The following is a 14,226-nucleotide window of genomic DNA, read 5'->3' on the forward strand; positions in this document are numbered from 1 at the left end:
GCCTAGAGTGAATTATGGTAAGTGAAATAAATCAGAGAAAAATACCTTATTTCGCTCACATGTGGAATCTAAGAAGCAAAACAAACAAACAAGAAACAGGAATAGACTCAGCTGCAGAGAATAAACTGATGGTTGCCAGAACAGAGGGAGGGTAGAGGGATGGATGAAACAGGCAAGGGGGATTAAGAGGTACAATCTTCCAGTTATAAAACAAATAATACACAGAGATGTAATGTACAGCATCAGGAATGTAGTCAACAACATTTTAAAACCTTTACATGGTGACAGATGGTAACTAGACTTATTGTAGTGATCATTTTGTAATGTACATAAATACCGAATCACTATGTTTTACACCTGAAACTAATACAATATAGTATGTCAATTAAACCTCAATAAAAAAATGAGCTGTTCTAGTTTATTCAAAATTCTAGTGGAAAATGATTTTGAAAGATCAACTTTTAAATAGCAAAATTTCAGTAAACAGAACTGAACAAATTATTTTATAATAACAGCAAACATTTCTGTATTACTACTTATATGCAAGACACTGTTCTACATGCTTTACAAACATTTAAATGATTGAATTCAATTATTCAAAAGATACCTTTAAGTACTAAAGCATCCTGTGGCCTTTAGAATAAATACCAGTTGTTAGTATATGGACAAATAAGGATTTTAGAGTGCCAGAATCTAGGACATAACAGAGCTTAGTATAAATATATAATAGCCAAGTATAATGGGGCGCCTGGGTGGCTCAGTCGGTTCAGCATCCGACTTTGGCTCAGGTCATGATCTCGCAGTCCGTGAGTTCGAGCCCCACATTGGACTCTGTGCTGACAGCTCAGAGCTTGGAGCCTCCTTCTGTTTCTGTGTCTCCCTCTCTCTTTGCCCCTCCCCCATTTGTGCTCTCTTTCTGCCTTTGAAAAATGAATAAATGTTTAAAAAAAAAAAAAACAGCCAAGTAAAAAAAATTCTTTTTAATGTTTATTTATCTTTGAGAGAGAGAGACAGCGTGACCAGGGGAGGGGCAGAGAGAGAGATGGAGACACAGAATCCGAAGCAGGCTCTAGGCTCTGAGCTGACAGCACAAAGCCTGATGCAGGGCTTGAACTTGCAAACCACGAGATCATGACCTGAGCCGAAGTCAGATGCCCAACTGACTGAGATACCCAGGTCCCCCTACCAGTTTTAAGGTCAGATTTACTACTATTCTCTTTTCTCCAAATTCACAAAAACATACCAAAGCTAGTAAGTTATGAAATTCTGCCTGAATATAAGTTCTGGTGTACTAGTTAAAATCTTATGCTTTCTTGGGGCATCTAGGTGGCTCAGCCAGTTAAGTGTCTGACTCTTGATTTTGGCTCAGGTCATGATCTCATGGTCATGGGATTGAGCCCTTCATCAGGCTCCATGTGAATGTGGAGCCTGCTTGGGATTCTCTCTCTCCTGCTCTGTCTGCTCCTCCCCTACTCGTGCACTGGTGCGCTGTCAAAATAAATAAATAAACATTAAAAAAAAATCTTACACTTTCTTTTAAAGTTTGTTAGTTTGGGGGCACCTGGATGGCTCACTCAGTTAAGCGTCCGACTTGGCTCAGGTCATGAACTCACAGCTCGTGGGTTCAAGCCCCACGTTGGGGTCTGTCTTGACAGCTCAGAGCCTGGAGCCTGCTTCATATTCTGTCTCTGTCTCTCTCTCTGCCCCTCCCCTGCTTGTGTACTCTTGCTCTCTCTCAAATATAAATAACCATTAAAAAAAATAAAGTTTGTTAGTTTGTCCACAAATATTATTCTAGAGCCATTCCTAAATACGTCACATTCAAAACATCAACAAAGAGACAAATCTTTTATGTAAACCATATAGTTTTGTAAATGGAAAGATTATGCATAATAAAATATTTTAAGGTTATAACAGCACTCCAATAAAAACAGCTGACTTAGAAATTTATTTTAATATAAAATGTTCAGATTTAGATACACTTCTACATTACAAAAAAGATTTCTCTAATATTGTATTTACTAATGTATCATGTTTATAAAGTTGATTTGAATTCAGAAGTTTAATAATTTGAGTCATTCTAAAAGATTTTGGTCATAGGTTAATTATATGAAGAGTTGCCTCAATTTTTAGTTTCATGTATTGCTAAAATCACAAATGAATCTGCAAGTCTTCATTTAACACAATTAAAAGCTCCATTTAGTTATTTTCTAAGTTTATCAGTATATGAAAGGTATATGTACTTGATGTACTATTCTACTAACTTTTCTGTCTGAAATTATTTTCAAAATAAAAAGTTTTTTTAAAAAGGTAACCATTCTATTTGCATGTAGTCAAACCACTGAAAGTCTAGGCTGTTCAATGAGGCAATGATATTTACCTTAATACTCATCAGTGATTTTCCTATTAACTAGACTATTAATAATATACTTATCTATTGATAAATTAAAGACAAATCATTTTCTCTCTTCCCCTTCCTCCAACACACATAAACCAGAACATACAGATTTTTAAGAAATGAACTGGGGAGTATATAATGAACTTAATTTTGGAGTTAAGTTCAATAGTTTCTTTTGTTTTTTAATGTTTATTAATTTTCTTGCGAAACAGTGCAAGTAGGGGAGGGGCAGAGAGAGAGGGAGACACAGAATCCAAAGCAGGCTCCAGGGCTCTGAGCTGCCAGCACAGAGCCTGACGCAGGGCTCGAACCCACGAACCATGAGATCATGGCCTAAGCTGAAATTAGATGCTTAACCAACTGAACCATCCAGGCACCCCTCAGTAAGTTCTTTGAAAGTAAAACATCCAGCTACTTTATGACTAGCAATTCCAGTGTTAGAGAAAATTTATCTAAGACAAATAAAAACATATGCCCAAAAGACTTTATAGAAAATTTCACAGCAACTTCATTCATGATAGCTCCAAAATGGAAACAACCTAAATGTCCATTGACAGGTGAGTGAATAAACAAACTGTGGTACATTTCTACCCAGCAACAGTAAGGAATGAACTATTGATACAACAACAAAATAGATGAAAATATAATGTGGCATGAAAGAAGCTAGACACAAAAGATTACACCGTGTGCAATTCCATTTATTTTCAATCCAGGAAGAGTGAAACTAAGCTATGGTGACAGAAATGAGGAAGTGTTTGTCTCTTGAGCAGCAGTGGTTGAGATGGACAAAAGGGGTATAAGGAAACTGGACAGTGACTGAACTGTTCTATTATCTTGTTTTAGTCTATGCCACAATTATATGTTATAAAAACAATGCATGTAAACTACAGTTCACTTGAAATAAATATACTTCTTTTAGAAATATTTTTTCTAAAATCAAAAGTAACAGGAACAAAAATCAAAGAGTTTTAACATTTCCAGACATGCAGGATGCTTACCTGTCTAAGAGCTGATCATGTTTTTCTAAAGCATTCTTTTCAGCCATCACTGCTCGTTCCTTTTCAGCTACAGCATTATCCCTTGCTTCTCGGAGATTTCTAAAATTTAAGTATACACTCAATTATTCCAAATACATAAGTATCTATTTCCTAAAGATTCATAAATGTACTTGCTTAGAGTGGACTATCTGACAATCTTAAGGACCCACTTGAGGTTGGTGACCTAAGGTGGATATTATATGAATTTACCTGGCTTGGTATTTCTATAGCAACACACACTAGTACAGGTGCAAACATGGTCTACCTCTAAATGTCCCAGTATCTTTCTCCATAACTTATCTCTACGTGGGTTAAAGGTAGGCTAAACAGTTTGTATATATAACTTGTTTGATCCTTACCATAATCTAATGAGCTAAGTATAATTACTCACACAGTACCCACAAGAAAACTGAGGTCTTGAGAAGTTAATAAATATTCTATAAAATATTTTAAATGCAAAAATATAACATAGAGATCACAAGTGTCAAAATGGGAACAAATGGGATATGAGCTAGCTGAAGCGATGACCCTTGGGATCTCACTTACAGAGGAATGGAAGAGAAGAGAACTGAGGGCTGATAGGTTAGGAAGAAGAAGAGACAAAGGACATGTAGTCCTGATAAGATGACAAACAGATAAATGTAAGTAGTGTACAAACAGGATAAAAGACTAGAGATTGCTGCTAAAGAATGGTGATTTGGAGGTGGAACAGTACTTCTCAGGATAGAATTTTAGTGGATACCAAGATCCAGGGTGTAACCACTGAAGTAGCTAAGTGAAGCTAAGTCGATATTCCTGTAGGGCTCAAGAAAGTATGAAGTCAGAGCGTTAGGTGAGGCACCCACTAATAGTACTGATGATAGCAGGAACTGAAATTGAACGACACATTTAATAACATCTAAGGGTAATGTCCAAAAAGCAGAAGGTAACAAGAGTGAATAATTAGGTTATGGCACAACAAGATATGAGCGCCTTTACAGATCAAATCTTGTTTTTTTCTTAAACTGGAAGTCTGGATCAAGAAAAATACCAACAGTAAGCTTTTTTTCACAGACCCACTTAATTTTTTAAAAATCCACTTCTCTAACATAGTTATAAATAAATATAGAGTATAACATAAATAATTTTGCTCATATAATTCCTACAAATCCTGTATGTTTATTTTCTAACCATTTTTTATAGTGAAGTAAACTATAACTTCAAGAGCTTAAAGTACCTAGTTCTAAGTCACAGCCTATGTTAAAGCTCTAATTTGTGTCCAACCATGTCTACTGCAAACAAAGTGTTTTTTTTAATATAATTTATTGTCAAGTTGGCTAAAGCAAGTGTTTTTTTACATCATATTACCATATCTCCCATAAAGACCTGGATTGGGTATTAGAGTTTTGTGTTTATTATTCATGGAGAATATCAGTAGAAAGTCATGAAAATCCACATCGTTTAAATAAATCTATGTAATAACTATTGGACAGAAATGCTTACTTGCTGTGCCAGTATGAAATGTCATCTTTTACATTGTGATACTAACAACAAAGTTAAAATTTAAAACGTATCAACCAACAGAGACTCCTCAATCAAATGGTTTATGAACCAGAAATAAATAGTTCACAAAAAACTGGAGTACAGATAACTTATTAAGAAGAAAATAGCTTTTATATATTATTCTCTAAGTGGAAGTGCATTTTAAAATAGGTATCACAAAACGTCATGTCATTATTTTCTGACATCATCCTGATTGCAATGGTCTTCAAAAAATATTCTATCATCAAACTAACGGAAACATTAGATTTAATTTTATAGACAGAATTAAATTCTTTAAGTATATTAAACAATGATGTATTTTTCATTCCTAGATGATCTATATATTTCAGTCAGTAAGTCATCACAAACTGGTTGCAATTTTCATTTCTCAAAGATAGCTTCATTGTTCTGTAAGTTATTTCAATAACAAAATTCCAAGTAGATTGCCATTATAGTACTATTAATCATGAACAGTTAGTAGGTGGAGAAGCTTCAGTCCCTAACTATATTTCCTTTCTGCAATAATGGGCATTAGAAATAAAAGCAAGTCACAGAGAATGAAATAAAACCCAGAATAAACTAACAAAAGGGCTTGTGAGCAGAGATATGATTAGAAGGTCCTAGTGCATTCACCATGCTATAATCTATATCATCCAGCTAACTATAGTTAGTGCTATATTAAAGCATAAACAAAATTCCAAGGCCACAAAGAAGAGTTGATTATTTTTAATTGGAGGAAGAGAGGTGAGTGTATGAAGGGAAGATATGTAAGTTGGACCTTGAAGGACAAAAAAGGCAATTTAAAAAAAGAAAACTAGGGTGCCTGGTGGCTCTTTTTAGCATCTCACTTTGGTTCAGGTCATGATCTTGCGTTCGTGAGTTCAAACCACACATGGGGCTTTCTGCTATCAGCACAGAGCCCGCTTCTGATCTTCTGCCTCCCTCTCTGCCCCTCGTCTACTCTCTCTCTCTCAAAAATAAATAAACATTAAGAAGAAAAAAACAAAAAGAAAACTAAAATGAGTCTGAAAAAATGCTAGAGGCTGAGGTTTCTACCAACAGGCTCTCTCCTAGATGTCTGCTGGTAAGATTTCTGTGTGAACCTAATCTCCTAACAGTTTCCATACCTTCCACATCTCCACTCACACACAACCTGCATACAAGAAGGCTCACAATTCCTTTTAACATAAATATAGAGATACAGTACTTACGCCTTTAATATTATCAATTGACCTTTAAGGTTTCTGACATAAACCGAATATATTCCACTGACAATCATAGTAATAACAAACATATAGATGCTTACCACGTGCTAGTAACTATTTTAGGCATTTTACATACTACAACTCATTTCATCTTCACAACAACCCCGCAAAGTGTAGGTTGTCTCATTATCTCCATTTTACAAAGGAGAAGACTGAAACACAGAGAAGTAGTTATCTACCGTCACACAGCAAGGGAGCGATGGTGCCCAAATGTAAACCCGAGCTGTCTGGTTCTAGAGTGCGCGCTCCTTATCATGTCATGCTGCGTTTAGTAAGATTCCCTTTGTGTCACAGAAGTTGTCTCCTTGGGAAATTCTGTCATTATAAGATTTATATGGTCATCTCGTAGCACAAATGTTGAATTAAAAATAAGCTTCGTAAAGACTGCGACTATATTACATAAAAACTTGTTCTTACAGCCCATGCTCCTTCAAACTTAGACTGGTTTGATAAAACACCAGAAGGATTATATTCTGGCCACAGATAAAACCATAATTGCCATATAACTAATAAATTATCCATTTAAAAATGTTAAATGCATTAGAAATGTAACAACATACAGTTTTGGAAGAGCAAGAATTCTAATGTTCTTCAAAGGACAAACTTGAAAAATTTGATAGAGACTATGTGCAGCATGTATAAGTTAAAGAAGCTAAAGTTTTAGAAGTCCAAATGAATATATAATCAAATGTAATGAATAATAATAAAGAATGATGTTGGAAGTTGGCCAAATGGCCAGAATTAGAATGTTTTAAATACAAAATTAAAATATTTCATTCTTAAAAATGCTTTTAGAAAGCTAACATTTTTTTTTCATGTTTTTCACGATTCTTTCATGTTACATCCTACGAAGTCCATCTCTCATGTGGACATATCAGAGATACACATACTTATCTCTCCCATCCACCCTGTATTTATGCACAGGAGGCGGAGAGGAAAGACGGTAGAAAAGGGAAAAGAAATCCCATCATTCCTATGTAAAGCCAAAACTGAGAGCCCTAGTATAATAACTAGTGTCCAAACAATGTATTTTTCAACTTGAGGCATTTTTAAGAGTGAAAGAGGGTGCTATTAATAACTATGTCAGAGAAATAAGCATAAAGCAGGAATTACGGGGACAAAAACTGGAAGATATCATCATTTCAACTATGACCTTCAAACAAGAAACTTGAAGAGTTAAGTATTCATTACTTCACTAAATAAGAGAATCGTAATATTACAATAAAACAGATGTATTTCCTATGCAAACTAATGTTTCAAAACTTGATATATTAAAGTTTATCCAGAATTATCTTACAACCAAAACCTGAAACCTCAGTACAAAATGTAACAATGTATTTCTGTACATGGAACATACTTTCCTACTACTAGAAGATAAATTTCATGGTGCCAATATGACAAATCAAATTTATACTTGAAAAGTTTGGCAAGAAAACTTTCTCATTTTGCAAGAATGAGAAAAACGTTAGGAACCTTTGAAATTCTAATAGGAACAAATCAGAGTTTGGGAATGCCAAGGGCATGCTTGGCCTGAATAAACACCACTAATGTCTCAGAACTTGAAATTTACCAAGAATAAATAGTGAAAAAAACATGGATGTCAGAAGAGCTCCCTAGGCACAACTAAGCAATCCATTCTCCTGCCTCCATATAAAAATATTTTTGGTTAATAAAAGTGAATACATTCTTTCCAGTTAGAACAAAAAAGGGACTGAAACAGGCTATTTACATGACAAGCTTATTTACAGGGAAAGTATCTGAATTAATCACTTCTGCCTCCAGATGAGTCTTCCTGGACAACATATAAAACTGCTCATTTCCATATCTGAAGCCATTGTTTTTAAGATGGCATAAACAAGAAGGGTTGCAAGTGGATTATCTGCCGTTTATAATCAAATGACCAATAATTGTTCCTTTACTTAACATAGTTGTTGAAAAGTGATGACTAGGAAGGATATAACAAAAAAAAAGCAAAGTGGAAATTGTATGTAACATAATTTCTTGGGGGGAAGCTATGCATTTCCAGAGAAGAAATTTTTTGAGATTACTTTTCACTGAACATACTATATTTTCCTATCGTTTCAATTTAGTTGGTGCTCAAGCAAATTTTTTGTTCATTTTATAGATGTGAAAACTTCATCCTAGAGTAGATAAATATCTGGCTCAAACTATGGTTTAAAAGAAGTTATGAAAAATGTAAGTATCAAAATGCAAAAACTTATTTAAAATCCATTTATGTGTTAAGGTTTAAAAATTAGCTGATGGGGTGTCTGGGTGCTCAGTCAGTGAAGCATCCAACTTCGGCTCAGGTCATGATCTCAAGGCTCGTGAGTTCGAGCCCCACATCAAGCTCTGTGCTGACAGCTCTGAGCCTGGGGTTTTCCTCAGATGCTGCCCCTCTCTCTGTCCCTCCCCTGCTCACGTGCTGTTTCTCTCTCTCAAAATAAATAAACATTAAAAAAAACTTAAAAAAAAATCGTGTGAAAGAAATCAAAATATGTTATTAAGTCCTGAGTGCCCTGGAGAAAAACAAAGCAAAGAAGGGGCTAGTGGGCAGGAGGTGTGGAAGGATGAGGAATTCCACAGTTTTCTACAGGGTGGTCAAGACAGACATCAGAAAGCAGGTAACATCTAAAGACATGGAGAAAGTAAGGAAACAAGGCTCTAGAATACCCAGGAGTGGAAGGTTAAGCAGTGGAAACTGTAAACATAAGGGACCTGAAGAGCCTGCCTATGGGTTAAGGGAACAGGAGCAGTGTGAGTAAACAAGGGACTAGAATAGAGTAGTAAGATGAGGACGGGATAACTGGGAACTGATCACACAGTATCCCAGGGCATGATAATCATTTAAACTTGTACTCATTTGGATAGGGAACCTTTTCAGTTGAACAATAATTCAATTTGATTTACAGTTTAACAGGAACTGTACTGAGAACAGACCTGTGAGGGCAAGGAAGGAAGCTGGGGGGCCACTTAAGAAAATCTTGCAGTAATTCTGACAAGAGATAATGGTAGCTTGGATCAAGATGGTGTCTGTGAGATGATAAGAGAATCATAAATTTTGAAGACACAACTAAAAGCATTTGCTGATGAATAGAAGACAGAATGTGAAGAAAGAGAAGAGGTTGATGACTTCAAAATTTTTGCTCTAAGAGGAAATGAGTTATCTGTAACTGATCTGGGGCAGACTAAAGGTAGAGCAGGGTTGGAGGGACAGACGTGTACTTTTGCACATATTAATTTTTTTTTTTTGCACATATTAAATTTAAAATGCTTACCAGATAAACAAATAGAAATGCCATGAAGGCAGCTAGCTGCAAAAGATGACAAGGAGATGAAGAGGACCAGAAAAGGGAGTGAGTAGGTATAGCCAGTAAGAAAGGGGCAAAATCAAAGTGTAGTTATCTTGAAAGTCAAAGATATGTTTCCAAGAGTGAGGAGTGGTCAACTGTATGAAATATTGCTGACAGGTCAAGTAAGATAGGAACTGAGAATGTGACAACTAGATTTTCAGCAACATGAAGGTCTCTGGAGTTTTTGATAAGAATGGCTTTGTTAGAGCGGCACAGGGAAGCAAAAGCTTGGTAATAGATTATTATTTCTTTTTTAAAGTAGCCTTCACACCCAGCATGGAGCCCAATACGGGGCTTGAACTCACAACTTTGAGACCAAGACCTGAACTGAGATCAAGAGTCGGACACTTAAACGACTGAGCCACCCAGGTGCCCCCTTGGTAACAGATTTTTTTTTAAACGAGGGTAAAGAATGAATATATAAAACTGCAGGAATTTGGTTACAAAGGGAAACAAAGAAATGAGCCAGTGGCTACAGGAGGAAGTGGCAATTAAAAAATAAGTTTTTTTTTAAAGATGGGAGAAATAATGTTTGTTAGTAACAATAGTTGGGAATAGTTGGTAGAAAAGGAAAACCTTTTCCTTTCTTCAAAGGAGATAATTGTTGGAGCTGTGTCTTTGAGCAGGAGAAGATGCTCTTGTTACAAGTAGAGGTTGGGCTTTAGGTAAGTAGTAAAGAGAGATAGATTCAGCAAAAAAAATCATACTATTTTATGGAAAAATAAAGGCCTATTTACTAATTTTCAAAATTATAAATGCCTTTATGAAGTTCTAATGATTCACACTCAGCCCTGAAGTATAAAGTGGGGTTTGAAACTCTCTTAAAAAACCAAATTTCTTTCTCAAATAAATTACCGCCAAAATTACCATTTTGCTAAGAGATCTTTTATCAGTTTTTATAGCCTTGACCAGTAACATGGGAATCTGCATTGCACTGTAGAATCAGATGTATCTAGTTTTACCATTTAAATAGTCTGTAATCATAGGCAAATCACACTCACTGTGTCTGTTTCCTCATTTCCAAAACAGGGATACTAGTACCTACAACCTCATAAAATGTCCCATTTAATTCTCTCTACAATGTATATAGAGTGTTGAGTACAACGCTTGATATGTAATAGGCACCCCATAAATAGTAGCTAGTTAGTATGTTATCTAAATATGAAAGGCTACATTAAAAATTATGAAGATGGGGCGGCTCAGCTGGTTAAGTGTCTGACTTTAGCTCAGGTCATGATCTCATGGTTTGTGGACTCAAGCCATGGGTCAGGCTCTGTGCTGACAGCTCAGAGCCTGGAGCCTGCTTCAGATCCTGTGTCTCCTTCTCTCTCTGCCTCTCCCCTGCTCATGTTCATGCTCTGTCTCTGTCTCTCAAAAATAAACAAACGTTAAAAAATTTTTTAAAAAAGTTATGAAGATATTCATTTAGAGAATAATAATTAGGGTTTATGCTTCCCAAGGTTTTTTTATTGTATAAAAAGAAAATGACAATATATACAAGGGTATCCTGCAGAAACAGAGAAGACTGCTGGAGGGGCTTCAGCAGTTTAATACCCTTCTTGCACTTTAGGGCTGAGGGGAGTGACATCTGGGATGCAAAAGAGAAAAATTTCTGGTACTAAATGTCATGTCACACAAATACTTTTAGGCTTGGTTAGAGCTGCTGTACCTGTGAAAGATCAGGAATGGTTATTCTCCTTTCTAAATCTTGTCTGAAACCTTGGGTTACTAGCTGTGCCTGACCAACCATCTCTCTGAGACCGGCAAAGTAGAAAAGATGAAGTCATGTCTGACGTCCACTTCCTGTCCGTCATCAGGTGGTGTCAATTCTTTCACCCAAATACTATTTAAAATCAGCTTGTATTCTCTCCTTCCATTTCTCAGCTTCACTTAAGCTTTGCAATAGTCTGTTAACCAATCTCCCTGCCTCTGGGCCCTCTTCAATTATAATCCTCCCGACACCGTAACTAGTTACAAAAAATGAATATATCACATTACTCTTTTTCTATAAAATTTCCAAGAATTCCCTATTAACATCAGGGCTTTTAAAAACCTCACCCTATCCTGAATGTTACTACCTGCCTTGCTACCCTATGAGCTATATATACACAATAGTTATATTTAAGTTCTTGCATAACCTGAACTCACCTTACTTCTTCTCTGGAACACCCTGTACACCTTGAAATAATTAAATATTATTAATTAAGCAGTGAACACATATGGTAATCACTTATAGGCATAAAAAGATAGTTAATAATAAAATATAGCTAACAATAAAATTTCATTTGTAACTCTTTGAGAAGATCCTGAGTTATCTGTAAAGCCATATACTTCCAGAATAATCTAACTAAAAAGACACGCTGAATATTCTTAAGTTTTTCCATCTAAGAACTTAAAAAATTATTCAGACACCTGGTCAGACATGAACAAAAGAAGTTTGTTGAAGCACCAATTGAGGACATACACTTTTAAAATGATGAATGGAGCCTGAATATACTGGTTCAGATTCATCTATTCTTTTTTAAAATTGTTTGTTAACATTTATTTATTTTTGAGAGACAGAGAGAGAGAGTGCAAGGGGGGGAGCGGCAGAGACAGAGGGAGACAGAATCTGAAGCAGGCTCCAGGCTGTGAGCTGTCAGCACAGAGCTCGATGTGGGGCTTGAACCTACGAACTGGGAGATCATGACTTGAGCCCAAGTCGGATGCTTAACTGACTGAGCCACCAAGGCGCCCCTCGATTCATCTATTCTAATGCATTATATATACTCAACTAACCTTTGTAAATAAACTTGGATTGAAGATGTTTAATATCACTCCAATATTTGACACAAACTTCAAGTTTATGTCATTAAGTTTCTTCTTGAGTACTTTTGGAAGATGATAAATTCTGATCAAGATGGATTTTACTGATATGGTGGGAAAATAAAATCACTAAAGCAATACTGTCACATTTAAAAGCATATTTTTGATCTCCCTTTCCCTACTGGTTTGACTTTTTCAAAAGCGTAATACTTGTAACAAACTCATTCTCCTTTTTACAGGATCACTATGAGAATAGTTCTTTCTGGGTTCACAATTATGAGACCACCTTAGGTCAAGGTAGTTTTACTTTTGGAAAAACTTAATCAGATGAATTTATTTCCTTTTTGTTACCTCATAGTATTAATTAGGAACAAATATGTTAGGATTTTATGTAGAAATTTAGACTGAAACAAAGGGCATACAGACCTGCATGTCTGTATCATGTCATTTAAGGAAAATGGTTCAATGCTATGGAGATCAATACTTAAGATTTTTTTAATTTATTTTTTTTAATGTTTATTTTTGAGAGAGAGAGGGAGAGAGAGGAGGGAGGGAGGGAGGGAGGGAGGGAGAGAGAGAGAGAGAGAATATGAGTGGGGAAGGGCAGAGAGAGAGGGTAACAGAATCCGAAGCAGGCTCCAGGAGCCCGAGATGGGGCTTGAACTCACAGACCACGAGATCATGACCTGAGCTGAAGTCGAACGTTTAACCAACGGAGCCACCCAGGTGCCCCAATACTTAAGATTCATTACATACTTTATAGTAGTGCCTTCTAATGATAATAATTTCATAATGTTATCAGTGACTTTTATACAATCTTCATTTTAATACTGTCAACAAATCGATAAAAGAAAAAAACTTAAAATACTGCCTACAGATAAAAGGTATCAGAATAAGTACTACTTATACATAGCTTTATAATTTATAATGTACTTTTCATATACATTATCTCATTGAGACCTTACAGATCACTCTGTGAAACAGTACTATTAGCTCACTTTATAAAAGAGTAAATTAAACTTCAGGGATATTAAGCAGATTTACTGGCAGAGCCAGAATTTAAGTTTAGTCTTTTGATCCAAATCTTTTTCATAATATACTCCCTGTTCAGGAATAAAGCTTTTCTTCCAAATGTATAAGAGGGTCTGTACATTTCAGTCACAAAATACCTACTAAGCAAGAAGTTATTTATAGAAGAATCTCACCACCAGAGTGAGTTTCACTATTTCCCACAGCGGCAAACTACATTTTAAAGCAACAGAAGACAAGAAGCCCAACTCCCAGACTGAGCAAAGCATACATACATACACGTTATAATCCCAACTACAGTACTTTTGATGTATCCAAATACCCAAATTCTTTCTTTGCTTATTTCTGCCTTTTCTTAAGTCTTTGTCTCTTGTGCTCTCTTCCCCTTCACTTCACAAACTACGGTATGACTGCAGGGATAGATGCCAAGATCAGCTGGCATGTGTTCCATCTTTCTCTTACACATCTAAGAGGAGAAAATAAAAGGCACTCTCTTAATATCCCCCAATGTATAGAAAACAAACCAAGGCCATAAAATATTTCTTTAATCTTATTTAATTTTCTTCTAAAAATGTTTATGGGGGGAGAGGTAAAAAGACTAAGTACAAACATGCAAGTGTAAGTACTTCGTCTGTTTTAACTCCTATTATGAGATTTCAAAAGAAATAATTTATAATTTATTTTTACTTTATGAAGACTAGTGAGACACAAGCACTAAGTACAGTTAAATCCTGCCATAATGAAGAAACTGTGATTCAAAAAGATTCAGCCATATAAAATACAGAGTTGGATTACTGTGAGGTTAAAAAAATGACAAA

The 14,226-nt window shown here is 35.7% G+C and overlaps 1 protein-coding gene across 4 annotated transcripts in view; it reads right to left on the bottom strand.

Annotated features, from left to right (window-relative positions):
- PIBF1 (progesterone immunomodulatory binding factor 1) overlaps nt 1-14,226 on the bottom strand; it is a 201,878-nt gene that overhangs the window by 137,345 nt on the left and 50,307 nt on the right. For all 4 annotated transcript variants that reach the window (XM_019437172.2, XM_019437173.2, XM_053898793.1 and 1 more), the window contains exon 10: nt 3,397-3,495. In XM_019437172.2, the coding sequence (XP_019292717.2) occupies nt 3,397-3,495 (99 nt within the window). The remainder of the gene's footprint in view (nt 1-3,396; nt 3,496-14,226) is intronic.

This window comes from Panthera pardus, unplaced genomic scaffold, assembly GCF_024362965.1.
Source record: "Panthera pardus isolate Hobbes unplaced genomic scaffold, ASM2436296v1 HiC_scaffold_1, whole genome shotgun sequence".
NCBI lineage: Eukaryota > Metazoa > Chordata > Mammalia > Carnivora > Felidae > Panthera > Panthera pardus.